This window comes from Mobula birostris, chromosome 2 (assembly GCF_030028105.1).
Source record: "Mobula birostris isolate sMobBir1 chromosome 2, sMobBir1.hap1, whole genome shotgun sequence".
Lineage (NCBI taxonomy): Eukaryota > Metazoa > Chordata > Chondrichthyes > Myliobatiformes > Myliobatidae > Mobula > Mobula birostris.
This window is the reverse complement of record NC_092371.1, coordinates 75,520,924-75,545,778: the sequence shown is the minus strand read 5'-3', so window position 1 is coordinate 75,545,778 and position 24,855 is coordinate 75,520,924. Positions and strand designations below refer to the sequence as shown.

General features: G+C 44.3%; 1 protein-coding gene across 1 annotated transcript in view; it reads left to right on the top strand.

Annotated features, from left to right (window-relative positions):
• The first annotated feature begins 16,644 nt into the window (after positions 1 to 16,644).
• The window catches only part of LOC140187744 (microtubule-associated protein 1 light chain 3 alpha), a 45,304-nt gene continuing 37,093 nt past the window's right edge, over positions 16,645 to 24,855 (top strand). Inside the window, exons 1-2 of the mRNA XM_072243392.1 lie at positions 16,645 to 16,779; positions 19,358 to 19,413. Of these exons, the coding sequence (XP_072099493.1) occupies positions 16,740 to 16,779; positions 19,358 to 19,413 (96 nt within the window). The 5' untranslated portion in view covers positions 16,645 to 16,739. The remainder of the gene's footprint in view (positions 16,780 to 19,357; positions 19,414 to 24,855) is intronic.

Sequence of the window (24,855 nt, the reverse complement as noted above, 5' to 3'; positions counted from 1 at the left end):
GTGGTGGAAAGTGCATTGACTGGCTGCATTACGGCCTGCTATGGGAACATCAATGCCTTTAAATCCTACACAAGGTAGTGGATTTGGCCCAGTACGTCACAGCCATTGAACACATCTACATGAAATGTTGTTATAGGAAAGCAAAGCTCCTGAAAGATCGTCAGAGATCCTCACCACCCAGGCCAGGCTCTATTCTCACTGCTGCCATCAGGTAGAAGGTACCGGAGCCTCAAGATTCCAAAACAGTTACTACCCCTCAACCATCAGGCTCTTGAACAAAAGAGGATAACCACGCTCATCTATTGAGATGGTCCCATAACCAATAATCTCACTTCATGGATTCTTTACCTTGTTATTTCATGCTCACATTATTTATTGCTATTTATTTATATTTGCATTTGCAGTTTGTTGTCTACTATGCTCTTGCTCCTGTTTACAGTTACTATTCTATACATTTGCTGAGTATGCCCACAGGGAAAACAAATCTCAGGGAATTTGATCTTTGAAAAAACATCCAGTGAGCAGCAGTTCTGTGGGCAAAAACACCTTGTTAATGAGAGGAATGGCCAGACTGGTTCAAACTGACAGGAAGGCGACAGTAACTCAAATAACCACATGTTACAACAGTGGTGTGCAGAACATCTCTGAACACATAACATGTTGAACCTTGAAGTGGATGGGCTACAGCAGCAGAAGACTACAGATGTACACACAGTGGCCACTTTGTTAGGTACCGGAGGTTACTAATAAAGTCAGCACCGAGTGTATACTTGCTTTCTGTGTTCAGTTGTCAGGCTCCCGTGCTTCAGAGTCAGAATCAAGTTTATTATCAGTCACATGTAATTCATGAAACTGGTTGTTTTGTAGCAGTAGTACAGTGCAAAGACATAAAATTACTATAAATTACAAAATAACTAGTAAGTACAGAAAAAAGGAATAAGGTGCAGGTTAGGTGTTAGACTGTTCAGAAATGTGATGTGGAGGGGATGAAGCTGTTGCTAAGGCATCTGTTTATTTAGTAATACTGTGTGGGGCAGACCCCTCTGGCCAATCAAGCCGCACCGTTCAGTAACTCATCTATTTAACCCCAGTCTAATCACATGACAATTTACAACGGCCCACTTTCCACTGTGGGAGGAAACCAGAGCACTCAGAGGAATCCCAGATGCACACGGGAAGAACGTACAAACTTTCCTTAAAGAGGATGCCAGAATTGGACTCTGAACTCTGACGCCCCAAGCTGTGATAACGTCGTGCTAGCTATTACACCACCATGGTTGAGGGTGTATCTTCAGGCTCCTGTGCCTCCTTGCTTATGGTAGTGCTGAATAGAGGACATATGGCGAGTGTCCTTCATGATGCTTCTGGAAGATGTCCTCGATGGTAGTGAGGGTAGTGCCTGTGTTGGAGCTGACAGTAACTACAGACTGCTTTGATGTAATACAGACGATTTTATTGGAACCAGCCCCACAGCAAAGGGACGTCCCTTTAGAATGGAGTTGAGGAGGAATTCCTTCATCCAGCGGATGGTGAATCTGTGGAATGTGCTGCCACAGAGGGCAGTTGAGTATATTCAAAGCAGAGACTGATAGGTTCTTGATTGGCAAGGGGTGCGGGTGGTTAAAGGTTACAGGGAGAAGCCAAGAGAAGGGGGTAGAAAAGAACTCAGCCATTATTGAATAATGGAGCAGACTCGATGGGCCAATTAGCCTAACTCTGCTCCTATATCATATGGTCATATCCTAAAGGCAGGTGGGTTGGTAGCTTAAATGGCCACTAAACCTCCTTCCCAATGGTAATAATGAGAAGAGGGCATGTCCCAGTTGCTGAAGGTCCTTAATGATGGATGCTGCCTTATTGACTCGATGACGGGCAAGATTTTGATCGTGATGGAACTGGCTTAGTCGACAACCCTTTGCAGTATCTCATGACCCTAAGCATTGGAGGCTCAATGCCAGAATGTGATGCAACTCTCCATGGTACATTTATCGTTATTTGCAGGAGTCTTTAGTGACATAACCAAATCTCCTCAAACTCCTAATGAAGTAGAATGTCTGGCATGACATCTCCTCCTCACTGGCAATCAGCACTGCTCTACTCTCTCTGCACCCCTGTGGCTAGGCACAACTCAAATGCCATCAATAAATTTGCCAGTGACTCAACTACTGTTGGCAGGATTTTGGGTGGTGGCAAGGAGGTGTACAGGAGTGAGACAGATCAGTTGATTGGCATGGGTCACAGCAACAACCTTGCACTGAACGTCAGAAAGACCAAAGAATTGATTGTGGACGTCAGTAAGGGTACGATGAGGGAACACACTCCAGTAATCATCAAGGGATCAGAAGTGAGAGAGGGAGAAGTTTCAAGTTTCTGGCTGTCGATATTTCTGAGGATCAATCCTGAGCCCAACATATTGATGCAATTATCAAGAAGGCATGACAGCAGCCATATTACATCAGGAGTTTGAGGAGATTTGGTATGTCATCAAAGACACTCGCAAATTTCTACAGATGTACCATGGTGAACGTTCTAACTGGCTGCATCACCATCTCATATGGAAGAGCCACTGCACAGGATCAGAATAAGCTGCAAAAAGTTGCAAACTCTGACAGCTCCATCTTAGGCATCAGCCTCTCCAGCATCAAGGACACCTTCAAAAGACGATGCCCCAAAACGGAGCATCCATCATTAAGGACTCCCATCACCTAGGACGTGCCCTCTTCTCATTGCTATCATCAAGGAGGAGATAAAGGAGCCTGAATACACACACACACAATGTTTCATGAATGTTTCTTCCCCTCTGCCATCAGATTTCTGAATGGATACCGAACCCATGAACACTTTCCTCAGTATTTATTTTTCCAACCTGGTTCTGATTCTGATTGCATCGAGGTAATGGGCCCAGCATAGATCCTCTGTTGTGTTGATGCCCAGGAATTCGCATGCTGCTCACCCTTTCCCCTGCTGACCCCTCAATCAGAGCTGGAGTGTGTTTTCCCAACTTCCCCTACCTGAAGTCCACAATCAAATCCGTGGCCTTACTGACGTTGAGTGCAAGGTTGTTGTTGCAACAGTGGCACTCAACCAGGTGATGTCTCTCACTCCCGTACGCCCCCTCATCACCATCTGAAATTCTGCCAACAATAGTTGTGTCATCAGTGAATTTACAGTTGCATTTCATCTGTGCCTAGTGTAGAGTGTAGGGAGAGTAGAGCAGTGGGCTAAGCATACATACTTGAGGAGAACCTGTGTTGATTGCCAGTGAGGAAGAGATGAGCAAAGAAATATTTATCTAAGAATACCCCAGTCCTGCTGAAGAGTCTTGGCCCGAAACATCAACTGTTTACTTTTCTCCGTAGATGCTACCTGGCCTGCTGAGTTCCTCCAGCATTTTGATCCTGTTGCTTGGATTTCCAGCCTCTGCAGATTTTCTCTTGTTTCCTTTCTAACAGTTGTCCATTTTATAATTATTTTCCTTTATCCCGAGGGCATGAACTCCCTAGCAGGGGTTCTCAAGGGGCACCATGTTCACAGACTTCCCATTCTGCACAGCAAGATCCTGTTTATCAGCTACACAATTGGAGATACAGCTCTGTAACAGGCCCTTCGGCCCATCGAGCTCATGCCACCCAATTAGACCCATGTAAACTACTAATACATTAGTTTTTGGAGGAATCTGGAGCACCCTGAGGAAAGCCACACGGTCACAGGGAGAATGTCCAAACTCCTTACAGACGGCTGCAGGAACTGAACCTGGTCGGTCACAGACTCTGTAATTGCGACATCCTAACTGCTACACAATCATGCCAATGGAAGATACAAAATATTCTTGTGCTCCATTATACCTAATTCACTTTAGTGCTAATTTGATTCAAAATTTTACACAGAGCTAGGGGTGCAGCAGGATATAAATGAAGCTTGGCTCAGAAATATGGAGTTATCTTAAAAGCCACTTGTATATCTCACCTCAATTCTTCAACATAATGCATTAGAGGTCACTACTAATCTCATCAATCTCAAGTAAATGATCATCAAAAATCTGGAGGTGTCAAACGTCTGCCATAAAAAAGGAAAATGCTCTCAACACTCCCATCTACATGTAGAACATTCTCTATTTTATTGTAGGATCTACCAGAGCGCATTATGGTTTGGTGCAAATGGTTTGCCACTGGGCTCTGCTGTTTAGTGGAATGAAGCAAATAGATCAATTAACGTAGCTTTTAAACCATGGCCCCTACTGTGAGTGCTGATGTCATTGTACTGCAAGCAAAATTTCATCTAGGAAGTACAGTACGGTACTGTGCCAAAGCACATTATTGTAGCGAGGGTGTCTAAGACTTGAGCACAGTACCATAGTAATTTTATGTATTGCATTGTACTGCTGCAAAAAAAAACAATTTCATGACGTCTGTGAGTGATGATATTCCTGATTCTGATATGGGTCTCTGTTGTGGACTGAGAGTGGGAAGGGGGCAGGGTGGGAAGGTGAATCGTGGTTGGGAGAAGGAAAAGGGAGAGGGGAGGGAATGGGAAGTACTGGAGAGATATTCTGTAATGCAATAAACCAATTGTTCAGAATCACATGACCTCACCTGGTGTCTCAGGGCTGGGTGTGTCTGCACCCACACCACCCCCTGCCCTGGGTACTCCTTCTCTACCACCTGTCCCACACTCCTCCCATGGCATTTCACCCTCACCATTCTCAACATCCTTTGCTCCTGCCAGATTTACCAACTTGCTCTCCACTCCACATTGATAAATAGAGCACTGTGTAGAAGTCTTAGGCACCCTAACCTTAATATGTATATGTGCCTAAGACTTTTGCACAGATGCAATATTAAGTCAAGTCAAGACAAGACAAGTTCAAGTTTATTGTCAACTGACTGTACATATATACAACCAGACGAAATAATGTTCCTCCAGACCAAAAGGTGCACCCACAAAACATATATCACACACAGCACGTAAAACAAAATATTACCACAAGTAAGTTAACAAAATATAATTCAGAATGCATGTGAAGTGTGCAGTGCAGGTAAACAGTAAACAGCTCACAGTCCTGGAGGTGAGACCTCAGTGGTGGCAGGGTATTCACTTGTTTCACAGCCTGGGGGAAGAAGCTGTTAGCTAGTTTGGCAGTCCTAGTCCTGATGCTCCTGCACCTCCTTCCTGATGGTAGTGAGTCAAAGAGATAGTGGGATGTGTGGACGGGATCCTCAACGATGCTCCAGCACTCCCAGTAAATGTCAGCAATCAAGATATTAAATGTGAAATTCAAAACGTTAAATACATTGTGCATCACACATATATTATTTAGTTTTATATGTTTTGTTGTTAGATTTTTTTTCTCTCTCACCTTTCTTATTATTTTTAGCTGATAATTGATCATGTATTACGTTGTTTCAGCAGTGTGTATAAGTAGCCACCCAACTCACATTATTTGTCTGTAGTTAACCAGCCCATTCCCAGTCATTCCATTCCTGGTGTTGCTCTACCAGTGGCCAGTCCATTACAATAGTGTGTCATATCTACCCACACCCATTCTACAGTATATATAATTTAGATAGATGCAACATAGCACTGGTGAACCACTGCGATGTTCTACTGGCTACGTACAATACTTCTAAATGAATCAGGGTTGTATATGATGGCATACTGTATATGTACTTTGATGATAAATTTACTTTGAACCTTCCAACTCCCACTGTTGTCCATCAGGAGTTTGTTCATTCTCCCTGTGACTGCTTCAGTTTCCTCCCACAGACCAAAGACGTACCGGTTGGTAGGTTAATTGGTCATCGTAAATTTTCCCGTGATTAACTCGGGAGTTAGTGAGTTGCTTGGCTGGGAGGGTTGGAAGGGCCTGTTCTGCACTGTAGCTCTATAAATAAATAAAATAATTGTGGGTAAGCAGGTTAATTGGTCACATGGGTGAAATTGGGCAGCACAGGCTCATGAGCCAGAAAGGCTTGATACTGCACTATATCTATAAATAAACAAGCAAACAAATACATAGAGAGACAAATAAATAACTAATAGACAGATAAATATAACAATAAATAAACAGTCTTATGCATATGTTATATCATATCAAATGTAGGTAGGTCACTAACCTCCAGGAAAGATAATAAAACTGAAAGAGTACAGAAAGAATTTACAAGAATGTTGCCAGGATTTGAGGATCTAAGTCCTAGGGAAAGGTTGAATAGGCCTGGACTTTATTCCTGGAGTGTAAGAGAATGAGGGGAGATTTGATCGAGGTATACAAAATTATGAGAGTAGAGATAAGGCAAATGCGAGCAGGCTTTTTCCACTGAGGTTGGGTGGGACTACACTTCAAGGTCATAGGTTAAGGGTGAAAGGTTTAAGGGAAACCTGAGGGGGAACCTCTTCACTTAGAAGGCGGTGAGAGTGTGGCAAGGGTGGATGTCGGTTTTAATGAAATTATTTAAGAGAAAATTGGATAGTTACATGGATGGGAAGGGTACATAGGTGCATGTTGAGACTAGGCAGAACAGGTCACCATGGACTAGATGGGCCCAAGGACCTCTTTGTGTGCTGCAGTGCTTTATGGGGAGGGGAACGTCGACTCAGACCATGAGAGGCCTGCATCGCCTCACAAGGCGCAGAATGGAAGTGTGGGGTGCCACTCCTCGCACAGACTAGAGCAATGTGTGATGAAGTGCCTTGCTCAAGGGCTCAAACACGCTGCCACAGCTGCTCGAACTAGCAACCTTGAGGTAACTAGACGAACGCCTTAACCTCCTGGTCACATGCCCAAAACACAAATGACTCGTGCTTTATGACTCCATTAATAATGGTGCTCTATCACAAACTACCCCATTACCAGTCAATAGTCTGTAAATTGCTATTCCCCAATCAATAACACTCTTCCAATAGCCACACCATAACTAGTGATGCTACCTGCAATGTCATTACCAATCAATTGTTCTATTATTGATCACCTCATTATCAGCTCGCTATTGATGGCCGCACTCTTCCATTGACGATATTCTATAGTTAGCTCTGTAACTAACTACCCCATTAGCCGTGGTGAACTGTGCATTCCCACTCCAGAACCAGGATTATTATCACTGACACACACTGTGAGATCTGTTGTTTTGTGGCAGCAGTGTGCAGTGCATAAATCACTCTCAGAATATTTTAAAAAGTGCAAAAGGAAAGCAAAATAGTGAAGTAGAGTTCATGGGTTCATGGACTGTTCTGAAATCTGATGGTGGAGGGGAAGAGGCTGTTCCTAAAACATTAGAGTGTGTGTCTTCGGACTTCTGTATCCCCTCCCTAATAGTAGTAATGACAAGAGGTCATGTCCAGGTCGGTGAGGGTCCTCAGTAATGGATGCCACCTTGCTCACCCAGGAAACAATCTCACCTATCATCTGCCAGCCTGTACTCCTCCCCCTCCCCTCCTTTGCAGTCCTGATGAAGGGCCTCAGCCCGAAACGTCAACTGTTTATTCCTCTCCGTAGATGCTGCCCGACCTGCTGAGTTCCTCCAGTATTTTGTGTTTGTTGCTGTACCGAAGTTACCTCATTTTATTTGGCACCCAGCCATGAAGCTAGCTACTCCTTGTGTATATTGCAAAGAAATCAAACAGCAAGACACTGCTTGAAAAAAAAATATTTTAAATGTAAGGTTAGAGTTTAACAGCATGGAAACTGCCCTTCAGCCACAACATGCCCATACTGACCAAGATGTCTATCTGAACTAGTCCTACTTGCTTGCATTTGGCTCATGTAGAGTTGAGTGAAAAGCCAATGAGTTGGCATCTGCTGTAGACCTGTTGCTCTGGTAGGCAAATTGGAGCGGATCCAAGTTTCCTTTCAGGCAAGAGCTGATAGGTTTCATCACCAGCGCCTCTAATTCCTTAGGAGTCTACAGATGTGTAGTGGAGTGAGAGTTCGTCCATCGTCGACATTGATGAGGACCTCAACACCATTATGATGGTGTCGAGACTAGCGTGAGATTTGGATTTAAGTGAGGGAGAGTTGCGCAGTGCCAGCCTCACTCTCTCTTCCCAATTCCCATCTGGATCCAATGGCAAGACAGAGTCTAGACGGCTGGAGATGGGACTAGGCGCAGTGGATGACCAGGACGTCTTCTGTGTTTTGTCCTGCTCTACACGTTCCACGACGCTTGCAGAGACCGCCTTCTTGACCGTTGGACCTTCCATTGGTCTCACCTGCTCAATCCGCCTGTCTGTCTTCACATGCTGGGATAGACAACTCCCTGTCTCATCGAGGGTTTGAGACCCGTTGGCTACCCTCACCTGGTTTAGCCGGCTTGTCGAAGCCGTTGCCCGGGATTTGGCCGCTGTCACATGCAAACAGCTACGGGGAGCCACAGGTGAGAGCTGAGTGCCAGGTGGGGACCAAAGATGGACTAACCGCCTTGAAAAGGATGCGACATGTTCCCCCGCCAGAGGTGCTACCCCTCCCTGACACCCCATACATCCCAATATAGTGGAGTGAGTATTGTCTGGCTGTATCACTGCATGGTATGGAAAAACCAATGCCTTTGAATGGAAAATCCCACAAAAGGAAGTGGATTTGGCCCAGTACATCACAGGTAGAGTCTTCCCAACCATTCAGCCACCCAGACCATGCTCTCTTCCTGCTGCTGCATCAGGTAGAAGGTACAAGAAGCTCAGGACTCGCACCCCCAGGTTCAAGAATAGTTACTACCCCTCAGCCATCAGGCTCTTGAACAAAAGGAAATAATTGCACTCACTTACTCATCCATTGAGATGTACCCACAACCAATCATCTCACTTTAAGGACTTGTTATTGTTATTTATTGCTATTTATTTATATTTGAATTTGTACAGTTTATTGCCTTCTGCACTCCAATTGATTTTTCATTGATCCTGTTATAGTTACTATTCAATAGATTTGCTGAGTGTGCCTGCAGGAAAATAAAAATGGATCTCAGGGTTCTATAAGGTAACATAATAAATTTACCTTGACTTTGAGATCCATTCTAAACCTTTCCTATCCATGTATCTGCTTAAATGTCTTTTAAACATTATAATGGTACCCACCTCTACAGCTCCCACATACCCACCACCCTCTGTGGGAAAATTTTTCCCCTCTCACCATAAACCTACGCCATCCAGTTTTAGACTTCCATACCCTGGGGAAAAGACTGTGGCCATTCATCTTTTCTGCTCCATTCATAATGTAACTTTGAATTTAAAAAGCTTCACCTGAATTGAAAGCTGGTATTAACTGTCCACAAGGATCAATGATCAACGATCGATGATCTGTCTCTGCCTCATTTACACAGAATGAGCCAAATCTATTTCTGTGTAACTCGCTATTGTAAACCCGGCGGTACTTGAGGACCTGAGTCACAGGGAAACATAGACATAGAGACATAGAAAATCGACAGCACAATACAGGCCCTTTGGCCCACAAAGTTGTGCCGAACATGTCCTTACCTGAGAAATTACTTTGGGTTACCCACAGCCCTCTATTTTTCTGAGCTCTATGTACCTGTCCAGGAGTCTCTTAAAAAACCTTATCGTATCTGCCTTCACGACCATCACCGGCAGCCCATTCCACACACTCACCACTCTCTGCGTAAAAAACTTACCCCTGTCATCTCCTCTGAAGCTACTTCCAAGCGCCTTAAAACTGTGCCCTCTCATGCTAGCCATTTCAGCCCTGGGAAAAAGCCTCTGACTATCCACATGATCAATGCCTCTCATCATCTTATACACCTCTATCAGGTCACCTCTCATCCTCCATCACTCCAAGGAAAAAAGGTCAAGTTCACTTAACCTATTCTAATAAGGCATGCTCCCCAATCCAGGCAACATCCTTGTAAACCCTTTCTATGGCTTCCACATCCTTCCTGTAGTGTGGACTGAAAAGGGGGGGGGGGGAGGAGTTCAGGCTGGCAGAAGATGGGTGAGATTTGTTTTCTGGGTGAGCACGGTTGAATAGTTTAGGAATTTATTCCCCGAAGAGTAGGAGAATGAGTGGAGATTTGATAGGGGTATAAATAATTTTGAGAGATATAATGCAGACAGGGTGGTGGGGTGGAGATAAGTCTCTACCAAAGCTGCTCCTACCCTCCACTAGCCTGCAGGTCACCCTTGGGCAAGGTGTAGCACCTGCTCATCCCCACACCCTACCCCCACCCCAATCAGAGTCATGTGAAACCATGGGAGCAGGTGGTGGATGGTCATATGAGTAGCTGGTGCATATCACAAGTCCTGATTATGTGACCACTGACACCAGGCAGATAATCTCTGAAGAGTATGATTATGATTATGAGGACACACAGTCCCCTTTTATTGTCATTTAGTACTGCATGTATTAAGAAATGATAAAAATGTTTTTCCAGAATGATATCACCAAAACACATGACAAACCGACTTAAAAACTAACAAAAACCACATAATTATAACATATAGTTACAACAGTGCAAAGCAATACTGTAATTTGATAAGAACAGACCATGGCACAGTAAAAGTCTCAGAGTCTCTCGAAAGTCCCATCAAGACTTTATACTTTATTGTCGCCAAACAATTGGTACTAGAATGTACAATCATCACAGCGATGTTTGATTCTGCACTTCCCACTCCCTGGATTACAAATATTAAATATTAAAAATAGTTAAAATTAGTAAATATTAAAAATTTAAATTATAAATCATAAATAGTAAAAAGAAAAATGGGAAGTAAGGTTGTGCGAAAAAAACCGAGGCAGGTCCGGATATTTGGAGGGTATGGCCCAAATCCGGGTCAGGATCCGTTCAGCAGTCTTATCACAGTTGGAAAGAAGCTGTTCCCAAATCTGGCCATATGAGTCTTCAAGCTCCTGAGCCTTCTCCTGGAGGGAAGAGGGACAAAAAGTATATTGGCTGGGTGGGTCGTGTCCTTGATTATCCTGGCAGCACTGCTCCAACAGCGTGCGGTGTAAAGTGAGTCCAAGGACGGAAGATTGGTTTGTGTGATGTGCTGTGCCGTGTTCATGATCTTCTGCAGCTTCTTTCGGTCTTGGACAGGACAACTTCCATACCAGGTTGTGATGCACCCTAGAAGAATGCTTTCTACGGTGCATCTATAAAAATTAGTGAGGGTTTTAAGGGACAGGCCAAATTCCTTCAGCTTCCTCAGGAAGTAAAGGCACTGGTGGGGCTTCTTGGCAGTGGACTCTACTTGGTTGGACCAAGTCAGGTCACTTGTGATATTGACCCCGAGGACCTTAAAGCTTTTGACCTGTTCCACTTGCGCACCACCAATGTAATTGGGGTCATGCGGTCCGCTACTCCTTCTGAAGTCAACAACCAATTCCTTCGTCTTGCTGACGTTGAGGGATAGGTTATTGTCTTTGCACCATGCCACCAGGTTTTTAATTTCCTCTCTGTACTCAAACTCATCATTACCAGAGATACAGCCTACAATTGTGGTGTCATCAGCAAACTTATATATTGAGTTTGATGGAAACTTGGCTACACAATCATGGGTGTACAGTGAGTACAGCAGGGGTCTGAGTACACAGCCTTGTGGGGCACCGGTGCTCAGAGTGATTGTAGAGGAGAGCTTATCCCCTATTTTTACAGCCTGGGTCCTGTCTGTGAGGAAGTTGAAGATCCAGCTGCAGATCTGAGTGCTAAGGCCCAGGTTCCAGAGCTTAGAAATCAGTTTATTTGGAACGATGGTATTAAAGGCAGAGCTGTAGTCAATGAAAAGGAGCCTTACGTATGCGTCTTTATTCTCCAGGTGTTCTAAGGAGGAATGTAGGGCCAGAGAGAGACGGCATCTGCCGTTGACCTGTTGCTCCGGTAGGCGAATTGCATCGCGTCGAGGTTGACCGGTAGGCTGTGGTTGATGTGTGCCATAACCAATCGCTCGAAGCACTTCATAGCAATTGATGTCAGAGCCATAGGTCGATAGTCATTCCGGGATGCCACCTTGCTCGTCTTCGGCACTGGGATTATCGTTGCCTTATTAAAACACGAGGGGATCTTAGACTGAAGCAAGGAGCAGTTGAAGATGTCAGCAAACACTCCAGCTAGCTCACTAGCACAGGCCCAGAGAACCCGTCCTGGAACGCCATCTGGGCCCGTCGCCTTCCTTGGATTTATCTTCAGGAAGGCCCTTCTAAGGTCCTCCTCGGTGACGATGAATCTCGATGCCACCAGGGAGCGGGACGCTCCTCTTCTGTTCGAATCTTGCGTAGAATACGTTAAATTCGTCAGGAAGAGAAGCGCCACAGTTATTGATATTCCCAGCCTTTTCTTTGTGCCCAGTGATCTCATTTAGACCCCTCCCTGCCATAGTCTACTGGCATCCCTTTGGTTAGCCTGGCCTCCAACTTGGTTTGATATTGCCTCTTGGCACCCTTAATGGCTTTCCGGAATTCACGCCTAGATTCCGTGTATCCCTGGACCTAAAAGCCGCAGCTCTTGCCTTTAAAAGGGACTTGACCTCATAATTCATCCAAGGTTTCCGGTTAGGGAATACCCAGATCGTCTTGCGAGATACACAGTTCTCCGTGCATTTCCAAATAAAGTCCGTAACGCAGATGGTGAACCTCCAGCGCCGCCAACTTGCCGATGCAGCATCCCGGAAGCATCTGACCACAGTCCGACTCCGAGTCAGTCCGAAAAACTCCGAGCCTCCGACCACCTATTCGATACCGAGCACCGAGCACCATCTCTGCTGAGCGTTTCGACCCCGGCCCCAGCAACAGGCGATACGCAAAGCCGAGGATTTGGGGCCTTCATCTCCGGAGACTGTCGATCGCACAGTAGCAGTGGCAGTGAAGTTAATCTAGACGTTCCTCTGCGCTTTCTCACGGCTATCCCCATCAAATCCGGATTGTGCATGGCACCCCTAGTTACACATATCGATATTCATTCGGAACGGCCGCGCACGCTGCGTCGCAGCGCCATCTTCTTCTCCCTCTTTTGATAATGGCTGGGGTCACCTGTATTGTAAAGACACTGCCCAGAAGAAGGCAATGGCAAACCACTTCTGTAGAACAATTTGCCAACAACAATCATGGTCACATCATACGACACGGCACATGATGATGATGATGATGAATAGAGGACCTGCGTGTGTTGCATCAGTACTGTTCATAATCCAAATTATACGGTCAGCAGCAACATACTGATAAAATATGTCGTCTTAAATAAGGCGTGGAGGCTACGGCTCCCAAGAGTGAGTTCTGATTCCCAGATCATAGAGTCACATAGCATGGAATCAGGTCCTTCTGCCAAATGGTGCATGCTGACCAATATACTGTACCCCTGTAAAGCTAGTCCCATTTGCCCCATATGCCTCCCCACCTTCCCAATGCATGTAGCTTTCCAGGATGGGTGGACACTTGAGTTCACTATCCACCTCGTTATTATCTTGCCCCTTACTGTCTGCCCGCACCACACTTTCTTTCTATCAGTAGTACCTCATTCCGCATTCTGTTATTGTTTTCCCTTGCACTACCTCAATGTACTGATGTGATGAAAGGATCTGTATGAATGGCACCCCAAACATCTCTTGCTGTGCCATGGTATGTGACAATAATAAACCAATTTAAGTGATTTGCAAAAATTCTGATTGATACTAGGTGTTGCAGAACAGTCTGTGTCATAGTCATAGAGTCTTACAGCATGGAACTTCTCCAAGGATTATCACCTTGCCATGGTGGAGAAACTAGTGAGTTCCTGAGATCCCAAGAGAGATCCCATCAGGACCTTAACTCCTGGTAGGGTCACCATGGTGGTGAGTTCAACAGGGAGGTTCCAGACAGAGAGAGATCCAACCAAGACCTCAATGGTGGAGCTGCTGGAAGATGATGGCGTATCTAAGTGACAGTGAAGGCTGCAGCAGTAAAGGTTCTCCAGTCACCTCGTGTTCCATGACTCCAATCTGTCAAGGCCCATGCAGAGGCTGCTGATGCATCACCCTCCCTGTGGTATACAAAGTCACACACGGACATTCTCCAGTAAAGGCAGAATATATGGATCCCAGATCAGTCCCTACAGCCACCTGAGGACCCACCGATAGATGACCTCTTTGGAGAATATCTCAAATTCAACTCGAGGGTTCACATTTCTACAACATGGAAACAGGTCCTTCAGCTCAACTTGTCCATGTCAGCTGTGTTGCCCGGTGTGCTAGTCCCATCTAACCACAGCCCTCCAAAGCTCTGCACTGGCCAAAGAGAGGTACTGGAGATGATGGATGCAGGAAAGTAAAATAACATGGAATTACACAGAATGCATAGAGGCACTCCACTGAACCAAAGTGGTCCATGACACTTTCCATTCCACCTTAATTTCCTCCCATTCTCCTTCAGTACCTCCTTCCTTGTATGTCTACTTAGAGGACTTAAATGCTCCCATACTGTTAGCCATCAACCCTGTGGTAAGACAATAGGAACAGAATTAGGCCATTCAGCCCATCAAGTGTGCTTCACCACTCCATCATGGCCGGTTTATTATCCCCCTCAACCCCATTCTCCCACCTTCTCCCTGTAACTTTAACGCTCTGACTACCAACTTCTGCTTTAAATTTGCCCAAAGACTTGGCCTCCACAGCCATCTGTGACACAAATTCCATGGATTCACCACTCTCCGGCTAAAGAAATTCCCCCTCATCTCTATTCTAAAGAGAAGTCCTTGTATTATGAGGTTGTGCCCTCTGGTCCTAGCCTCCTTACGACAGGAAACATCCTCACCACATGCACTCTGTCCACATTTCAATGTTCTTGCACCTTAACGCCTGCCTTCAGTAACTGGAGGACCTAATGCTGCATTCTGCTACTGTTTTTCTCTCGAAATACCTCAACGTACCCATACGATGAAATGATCTTTCAATATTTGATAGATTTCAATGAAATCCCCACCTCATTCTTCTAAACTCCAGTTGTGTACAGGCCCAGAGCCATCAAACACCCTTTCATTCCCGGGATCATCCTTGTGAAACTCCTCTGGACCCTCCTCGAAGTCAGCACATCCTGTCTTAGATAAGGGGCCCAAAACTACTCACAATACTCCAAGTGCAGTCTGACCAATGCCTTATAAAGCCTCAGTCCCACATTCTAACTACTCTGAGGTTAAAAAAGATTTTCCTGAATTACCTGTGACTGTCTTTAAACACATTCCCCAGTTTTGGTCACCCCCACAGAAGTCATTACCAGAACACCTTCTCTGTAAGATCAAAGTTAAACATTCAAAGTAAATTTGCTATCAAAGTACATACGGTATATGTCACCACGTACAACCAAGATTCATTTCCTCATAACTGTTGGAATCTTGACAGTACTATCTTTATCATTTACCTGCACTGCACTTTCTCTGCAGCTGTTACACTTTATTATTGTTATTGTCTTACCTTATTCTACCTCAAGGCACGGTGTAATGATTTGATCTGTGTGAACAAAACGCAAGACAAGCTTTTCACTGTATCTATATCCATGTGACAATAATAGACTAATGCCACCAAATTCATTTGATCATAACATTTATTTATTTACTTTTATTAAGAGATACAGTGTAGAACAGACCCTTTGGGCTCAATGATTTGACACTGATCTAATGGGGCAATTTACAATGACCAATTAGCCTACTAAAAGGTTATGTTGAGAAGGCGGGGGAGTGGGACTAAATGGGAGAATGGATCAGCTCATGATAAAATGGCAGAGCAGACTCGATGGGCCGAATGGCCGACTTCTGCTCCTGTCTTATGGTCTAAAATGTAGGTCTTTAAGTCGGAAAACAGAGCCCCTGAAGGAAACCCACGTGGTCACATGAGGAGAACGTACGAACTTCTTACAGATGACTGTGGAATTGGACTCCCATCTTTGAAATAGTAGTGTTCCCTCTGTTCTAATTGTACCGTCCCTTTGCCCAGCACGGAGGTTTAGAGGACTGTGGATTAAATCTGGGTAGATAAGACTAGGCCGAGCTGTAATAGTGTCGCTCTAATCGCTACGCTACCTTGGTGCCTAATTTAGTAGCATTATCATCGCGATTGAACCAGGATCTGGATGCTGAGAATCTTCAGTGAATATACCCAATTACAGTGAAACAACCATTAAAATAACCTTGAGTCGAAAACATTTACCGTATAGGCAGAAGAGATTTCCTATAAAAACAGAAAATACACAGCAGGTCAAGCAGCACAGTGGGGGGAGGGGGCGTCGACAGAAACATTTAACATCTGACGTCCATGACTTGCAAACAGAGGTGTTCTGACCTTTTATAAACATGGCCATCCAAAGTTCGCACAACTCCTGAATCAGAATCAGGTTTATTATCACTTGACATATGCCCTCCAATGCCGGCAGCATTACAGCGGGAAGACATAAGCATTATTAAAATAAGACGTATGACGAGGTCGTATTTATGGACCGTTCAGAAATCTGCAAGCGTAATAGAGATGATGAAGTATACATAAATATTAAAACTATTAATCTTTTCTGATGGTGTTACTAAGTAACTTTGAAACTGAATGTTATTCGATTACAGTTCCACAGCTTAACTTTATAAAAGAAAAGTTTTGATCTGGCACTTCTTCCTTTGCAGCGAGCGATGAAGTGCGATTAAAAATCGGCGAACCGGCGCCCTCCCCCTTTAGTGTCTGTGCGTTGACGTCAAGGTGTTCACGTGATACGGTTTGTTACATCGTCCTGTGTTTAGACACATCGGGAACAGCCGCGTCCGCTGCACGTCTTATCCTCGGATTCTCCAACCTAGAAAATGCCTTCTGACAAGTCGTTCAAACAGAGGAGAAGCTACGGTAGGTGGTCGAGCTGTAGGGGCGGCGGGGCAGCGAGAAAAAAAATGGGAGAAATGAAGGATCTTCGGGGGGGCGGGTAAAGCGAGAAATGAAATACTTGGCGAGGAGTCTTGGCTTGTGTTTTTCTCTCTGTCTCCCTCTCGCTCCTTCCTCAGCGGGGCTTATTTGCCTTTGACCTCCTCTCAGCTGACTGGGATATGGAGTGATGCCGCTGTGGATTCTCTTAGACAGCTGCTCAGAAGATAGAGCCCTAGCCGAATATGTGGTAGGAGAGAGAGGGTGGTATCAAGCGCCCAGTCGCAGGCAGAGCGAAGAAGGAGTCTTCGCTAACGTGTTTAAACAAAGAGGACGCGCTCTGCCTGGGGACAATGTATTACAAATTCAAAGCCCAATTCTCTTAGCATTATAATTGACACAAATCTTGATTATCTTTCTTTTATCTCCCTTGTCAATGGGAGACAAACCCAAGTTATATCTTTCAGCGTTGATATACAACCTATATCAGCGTGACTCGAGCTAACATTAACAGCAATTCTCGGGAAAGCGCTTTCAAAACAAAAAAGGACTGAATTCTTGTTATTGTTACCGTCCTTTGGAAGCCATTTTACAGTAAAGTCGCCTCTTTTTTTTAAAAAAAACAAATCTGTTATGGACAAAGAATTCCTACATCTCTGCAGGTGTTTTTTTTCTCTTGTTTCCTTTCCACCACCAATCGGAAATTTAATGTTAAAAAAGTCCCATTTTGTCAGCCGATCCAAGCTACAATGTTTTAAAATGTTGCCTTTCCTTTTAAAAATAAGACGTAACGACATTATATTTTACCAGCGACTTGGTAGTGGGGTGGGGCGGAGCACCAGTTCTTTATGTATAACGTGCAATTTTTACATTTAGGGCAATTTAATGTTTATTTCATAACTCTTAAAAGTGATAGACTTTGTTTAAACAATAACCACTGCGATTATTCCCTATTGATCGCTCCTGTTTCAGAAGTAATTTCTGTTCTTGCCACAATTGTATGTTATAATGATAGTTTATAAGACACATCAATTTCGAATAATGAACATTTTAATATTCATTTACGGCTTTACTTTAAAAATTATTTTCAAAAACTGTTGACTAGTTTGTCAGGCCGTGACAAATGACGTAATACGTAATGGATACATATTTTGACATCTAGTTATAAATGACTCTTAAATATATATAGTGGTTTGACTTTGGCTCAGGCACTGTTATTTAAATACGTTTCGTCCATTTTTTTGGTGGTGCGTGCAAAGCTGCGTTTGGCCTTAAATACCGGGACTTGCTATAACAATTCCTGCAAGAGGCCCTTTTCTCAAACTATTTTCTCATGGAGTTTTGGGTCTTGTTTGCTTATTTACGTTTAAATATTGGCTCCTGAAACTTTTTGGGCAGGATCGAAGTTATGGAAACTAAAAATCAGATTTTAATTACTGAGTCCTTTAAATTTCCGGAATATCGTGATTCGATTAAATTATTTTCGTATCGCCTTTTCTTAGTCGGAGCCAAACCAAGTATTGTCTGCATCCTGTGTTCGTGTGACTCGAACTAACGCTTAATAAACGGATTATAATTTCCTTTTTTTTATACTAAAACGTTAGTTCTTTATCGTCTATACTAAATTTTTGATCTAATATTCTAAAAGGTGGGAGAGTTTTAATGTGACAAGAGACCTATTGACGGCCTTCAGAGCAGTAACTCGCAGTCCTGTTTCTGGTACTTGGGTGTATCCCATGTAATTGAGTTGCAAATGTCTGCAGATCAACCCAGGGCACTACCTCTCCAGATGAAGGGACCCCAGAAAGTTCAAAGTGCCTATATGCTGCCCTGAGATTTATTTTCTTGTAGGCATTCGCAGTAGAACAAAGAAATGCAGATGAATCAATTTAAAAAAAACACTCACAAAGACTGACCGATGTGCAAAAGAAGATAAACTCTGCAAATAATAATCATAAATAATAGGGAGGAACAGTGAGTTAGTGACTCACTCGTCCACCCTCGGTACGAATAGTTGTCTCCTTATCCTTGTATCTACCGGGTGATATTGTGTTCCAATCCGCCCCTTTGTCCAGGGAATCTAGACTTCGTATCGCACACAGGCCCTTCGGCCCAACCGCTTGCTTCATGCCAATCAGGATTTTCATCTAAAATGGCCCTGTTTGGCTTATATCTCTCAAAACTTTCAAACCTCTAAATCACATATTTGCAATCCATTTCAGGGTGTGGACATTTGTTATCTACAAGCCAACAAATGGCTTGCAAAAGTTCATGAAATACTGCTTCTTATTATAATTATTATTATTTTTTGTATTTACACAATTTGTGTCTTTTGCACACTGATGGAACGCCCAAATTGGTGCAGTCTTTCATTGATTCTATAATAGTTATTATTCTATTATGGATTTATTGAGGAAGCTCACAAGAAAATGAAAGTAAATACATGTACTCTGATAATACATTTACTTTCAACCCTCTTGCCTAATTTGATTCTATCTATTAAATAAATCTATTGTCTTGACAACCGGGTCATCTTAATGTATCTTGTTTTCCTGTACTGCAGCTGACAGAGTTAAGGAAGTTCAGCAGATTCGGGACCAGCATCCTAACAAGATACCAGTAAGTCACCGTTCACTTTATTGCTTGTTTTTTTTAAAAAAATAGAGTTTCGCTTTGGATTACGACTGAGAATTGACTGGATAAACGGGAATGTTTCAAAGAGCCAGAATCAGGTTTATCATCACTGACGTATGTCGTGAAATTTGTTTTAAGATAGTTTTCTACAGTACAAGACATACAAGTTATAATGTATATAAATAAGTATTGCAAATATAGCGAGGTAGAATTCATAGTTTCATTAACCGTTCAGAAATCCTGCACCTCTTCTCTGGTAGTAATGAGGGCGTGCCCTAGGTGGTGAAGCCCCTTAATGATGGAAGCCGTCTCGGGTTGGCCAGCCATATAGATTCCGACGGCTCTCTAACAGTCGATAATCCTTTTCTAAGGACCGTCAAGGCTGGATAAACATTTTTTTTTGCAATTATTCTTACTAACTTCTCAGTTGTAAAACGATTGTTAAGTGGGATTTTGACTGTCTTTAAATGTGTTGCTGTGGACGTGCTGCTTCGCGATACTGTGTGCGCAGCCCTGCGATGGACAGGTGGGAAGGGATGAAGCCGGCTTCTCGGTGACGAGCAGAGACGGCATTACATCATTGCATTTTACCGCATTGCGTTTCGGGAAGTCTACAGCATTGAGCTAACAACCTCCTGCGCCGTTTTCTCCTTTGCAAGCCGCTTGGCACCACTTTTAAAATTAAAGAGCGTGCTAATGCGTTTGCCTGTTGGGAACTTCGTCTTAAAGGGGCAGGATCTCTTGGCGATTAATAGCGTTTATTTCACACACCGTTTAAATCAAGTTTCCTAGACAGGACGAGAATGAACTATCACGGTAGTATTATTGTCATAAATTATAGTCCCACAGCGCAGGAACGAACCTTCGGCCCGTCGTGACCATGCTGGCCACTGTATTGCAAGCCTCCAGTTTTTTTTTGCTGGTTGCTTCAGATTTCCAGCAGCTGCAGTCTCTTGTGTTTCTTTGTTCAGCGCCTACCCAATTCCTCTTCCAGCACCCGGCTTCTATCCCCTCCTCCAGCCCACTCTATCTGTCCATCACCCACACACTCCTCCCCCCGTCCCATCTATCCATTCATCTCCTTTTGTTTGATTCAGTGCCCCACCTTCACTTATATTACATCATCATCTCCAGCCCTTTGTTATCTGTCACCTCAGAGACTATCGCTAGTCTCACTCTCCACTTGTCAATCATCCCCTTTCAGCTGGATGAACCAATCACCTGCCAGTTCTTGTCCCGCCTCTGCCTCTCACTCTTTATACCGCTACCTCTCCTCCACTGTCAATCTAGATGAAAGTTCTTAACCTGCAACATTTCCGTCCATAGATGCTGCCTGACCACGAGTTCCTCAAACAGATTCCAGCATCTGCAGTCTCCTATATCTGCATTTATCAATATAGTTCCATTTACTCAGCCTTGGTGATTTGTGTGATTATTTAAATACTGTTTAAAGCTTAACAGTACCCATTTCCTACTGCACCTCACATATTATCTAGGTTCTGTGTGTGAAACGCCCTCAGATCAGTTCTAAACTTTGTGCCTGACATCTGTGTCTTGTTTTAGACATAGTCATAGGAAAGTACAGCACAGAAACAAGCCCTTCGGCCCATCTAGTCCATACTGAACCATTTAAACTGCCCAATTGACCTGAACTGGGATCATAGTCCTCCATACTCCTATCATCCACATAGCCATCCAGATTTCTCTAAACGTTGAAATCGAGCTCCAACATGGAGAAAAGATCTTTACTATTGCCCTTTATCTACTCCACACCTAACTTGCCTCTCCCAGATCCGTCTTCAGTCTTCCCCACTCTAGGAAAAGCAAATCCTCGCCCCTCTGCTTTCGCCTATTACCTATCAGCTTCCCTTCCCCTATGTTTTTATTCTGGCTTCTGCCCCTTTCCCTTTCAGTCCTGTTGAGGGCTCTCAGCCCGAAACATTGTTTATCCTTCTCCACAGATGCTGCCTGACCTGCTGGGTTCCTCCAGCATTTTGTGTGTGTGTGTGTGTGTGTGTGTGTGTGTGTGTGTGTGTGTGTTGCTGAAGATCCAAGTCAAAGTACATTTATTATCAAAGTACCATCACGTCACCATACACTACCCTGAGATTCATTTTCTTGCAGGCATTCACAGAACAAAGAAATACAATAGAATCAATGAAAATTGTACATGAAGACTGACAAAGAACCAATATGTAAAAAAAAACATTGTACAAGTAATAATAATAAAGTAAATAAATAATATTGAGAACAGGAGTTGTTGGGTCCAGCACTTTGTTTATGATGCTCTTGTATCTGAAATGATCTGACCAAGTACATCCTGCTATTTTGAGACTGGGGATAAATATTTGTTTCTTTTTAATTTTAAAAGGGCATTTGTTTTATAATCTTTCTGTTTATAGCAAATGTCCTCCCATTTAATAATAAAACTAACTTGCTTCCAGATGGAGAATGGGTGGGAATGTGAGATGCTGGACAACTGCCAGCGTGCACTGAGGTATGCCTGTTGTACTTCACATCTAGACTGACAAGCGCATCTCTCTCCTGGGTAACCCTCCTGCCTTACATGCCATCAAACTGCTGTGTTCTGAAATGTCTGCTTCTGTTCACCCAGCACCATTGCATATTTTCACCATTTCCTTGAAAGCATTCTACACTCAGTGGGCACTTCATTACCTAATAATGTTTGCCACTGTGCGCATGTTTGTGAAATTCTGCCTCTGTATCCCCTCAACACCTTCTGCACACCACTATTGTAACATGTGGTTATTTCAGTTGCTGTTGCCTTCCTGTCAGCTTGAACCAGTCTGCCATTCTCCTCTGACCTCTCTCATTAACAAGGTGTTTTCACCCACAGAACTGCCACTCACTGGATTTTTTTTTGCTTGCTTTTCACACCCTTCTCTGTAAACTCTAGAGACTGGTGTGCATGGAAAAAAAACAGGAGATCAGCAGTTTCTGAGATACTCAGACTGTCCTGTCTGACCGCAATGATCATTCCACAGTCAAAGTCATTTAGATCACATTTCTTCCCCATTCTGATGTTTGGTCTGAACAACAACTGAACCTCTTGACCATGGCTGCATGCTCTTATGCATCGAGCTGCTGCTACATAATTGGCTGATTATCATCTTCATTATGTGTTGTGTCGTATGACATGGGTGATCGTAGACTTTGACCATTATTGTTTCTGGCAAATTTTTCTACGGAAGTGGTTTACCATTGCCGCCTTCTGGCAGTGTCTTTACAAGACAGGTGAGCTCAGCCATTATCAATACTCTTCAGAGATTGTCTGCCCGGCGTCAGTGGTTGTATAACCAGGACTTGTGATATGCACCACCTGCTCCCATGGCTTCATGTGACCCTCACCTTGCCCATGGGTGACCTGCAGGCTAGTGGAGGAAAGGAGCATCTTGCACCTCCTTTGGTTGAGACATCTCCACCCTGCCACCCATTATTATATCTGATTATATTTACGTTAATGAGCAGGTGTACAGGTGTGTACCTAATAAAGGGCTACTGAGTGTATGTACTTCCCTGAGCTCCTGCCTACAGAGGCACTGGTTACTCTTAGCGCATGTTGGACAAACTTGAAGGGCAGAAGTAAGATTGTCAACAAATTGCCATTTTGAGTATCGAGGTCAGCCATTCCCAATGCTGTCATTGCTATCGGGTGCAATGATTGGGTACTGGATAGCAATTACGTTAAACTTCATTGACTGCAGGGGTACAATAATTCAGGGTGCATTGAAATTCCCCTCTCATGTGAGGCCTACAGGGTGAACACTATACATACTAACAGCAAGCACACCTGGATTTAAGTGTTAATAGATAACAGGTGGGCAGATAACTGCAGAGGCGGGGCTTGGAGAGAGATTGGCAAAATGCAGGAAATTCAGATGCCATGGGTGGGCACCATGGTCGGTATGGATTTCTTGGGCTGAATGGCTTGTATCCGTGCTCTATTGCTCAGTGACTCATCCTATGTTTAAACGTCATCTGCTGGTTCGGTGTTCCCATTCTCCACCCCAACCCCCCCACCAATTCTCCTGTAATCCATCCTCCCCACATTCCCATCAACTCTTACCAGAGTCTGTCACCCCTCCATACTCTAGAGCAGGGGTTCCCAACCTGGGGTCCTCGGAACCCTTGCTTAATGGTATTGGTCCATGGCATTAAAACAATTGGGACCCCCTGCTTGAAGGGCAATTTACACTGATCACTTAACCTCCTGCATGCTTACATTGCATGTTATGATGGTGTAGAGGTTAGTGCTGGGATTCCCAACCTGGGTACCACAGGCATCCATTAGTCTTGCGAGACCATGGATCTGCGCCTGGAAAGTCTTCACTCTCCAGGGCGCAAGCCTGGGCAAGGTTGTATGGAAGACCAGCAGTTGCCCATGCTACAAGTCTCCCCTCTCCACGACACCAATGTTGTCCAAGAGGAGGGCATTGACCCATACAGCTTGGCACCAGTGTCGTCGCAGAGCAATGTGTGATTAAGTGCCTTGCTCAAGGACACAACACGTTCCCTCGGCTTGGGCTCGAACTCACGACCTTCAGGTCGCTAGTCCAATGCCTTAACCACTTGGCCACGTACCACAGACCGTTTGCTTAATGGTGTTGGTCTGTACCAGTAAGAACCCCTGGGTCTTACTGGGTAACACTATGACAGTGCCAGCGGCCTGGGTTCGATTCCTGACACAGCCTGTGAGGAGTTTGTATCATCTCTCTGTGATCACTTGGGTCTCCTCTGGTGCTCTGGTTTCCTCCCACGTTCCAAAGACGTCGGGATTAGCAAGGTAATTGGTCACATGGGTGGAATCTCCACAAACAGTCCTATGAAAGATTGAGGATCAGCTGGAAGGACAGACCCACTAACACCATTCTACTGGAGGAGGCCAACTTGAACAGCATTGCCAACATGAGAAAGCAACACCAACTCTGATGGATAGGTCATGTCAGCTGGGAAGCCTAACTTGCGTCTCTTCAGACAGATCCTTTACTGCAAGTTGAAGGAAGGTTGGTGAGCCCCTGGTGGGCAAAGGAAGCACTTCAAAGATGACATGAAAATCAGCCTGAAGAAATTCAACATTACATCTAGAAACTGGGAAGATATTGCACAAATAGATACACCTGGAGGAAATCTGTTCAAGAGAGAGCTGCGCTACATGAGAGCGACTTCTGCTGTGCCACAGAGAACAAGTGGCAGCTGTGAAAGGAGAGACTGAACAGCCCAAGGACTCAACCACTGACCACACCCACCACTTACTCGTGCCCACACTGCAGCAGGATATGTGGATCCCGGATTGGCCTCCACAGACTCCCGAGGACCCACCAATAGACAACCCCTTAGGAGAACATCATACTCGACTCGAGTGATTGCAGTATTTCTATCCCTCAATAAAATGCCGTAAGAGAATAT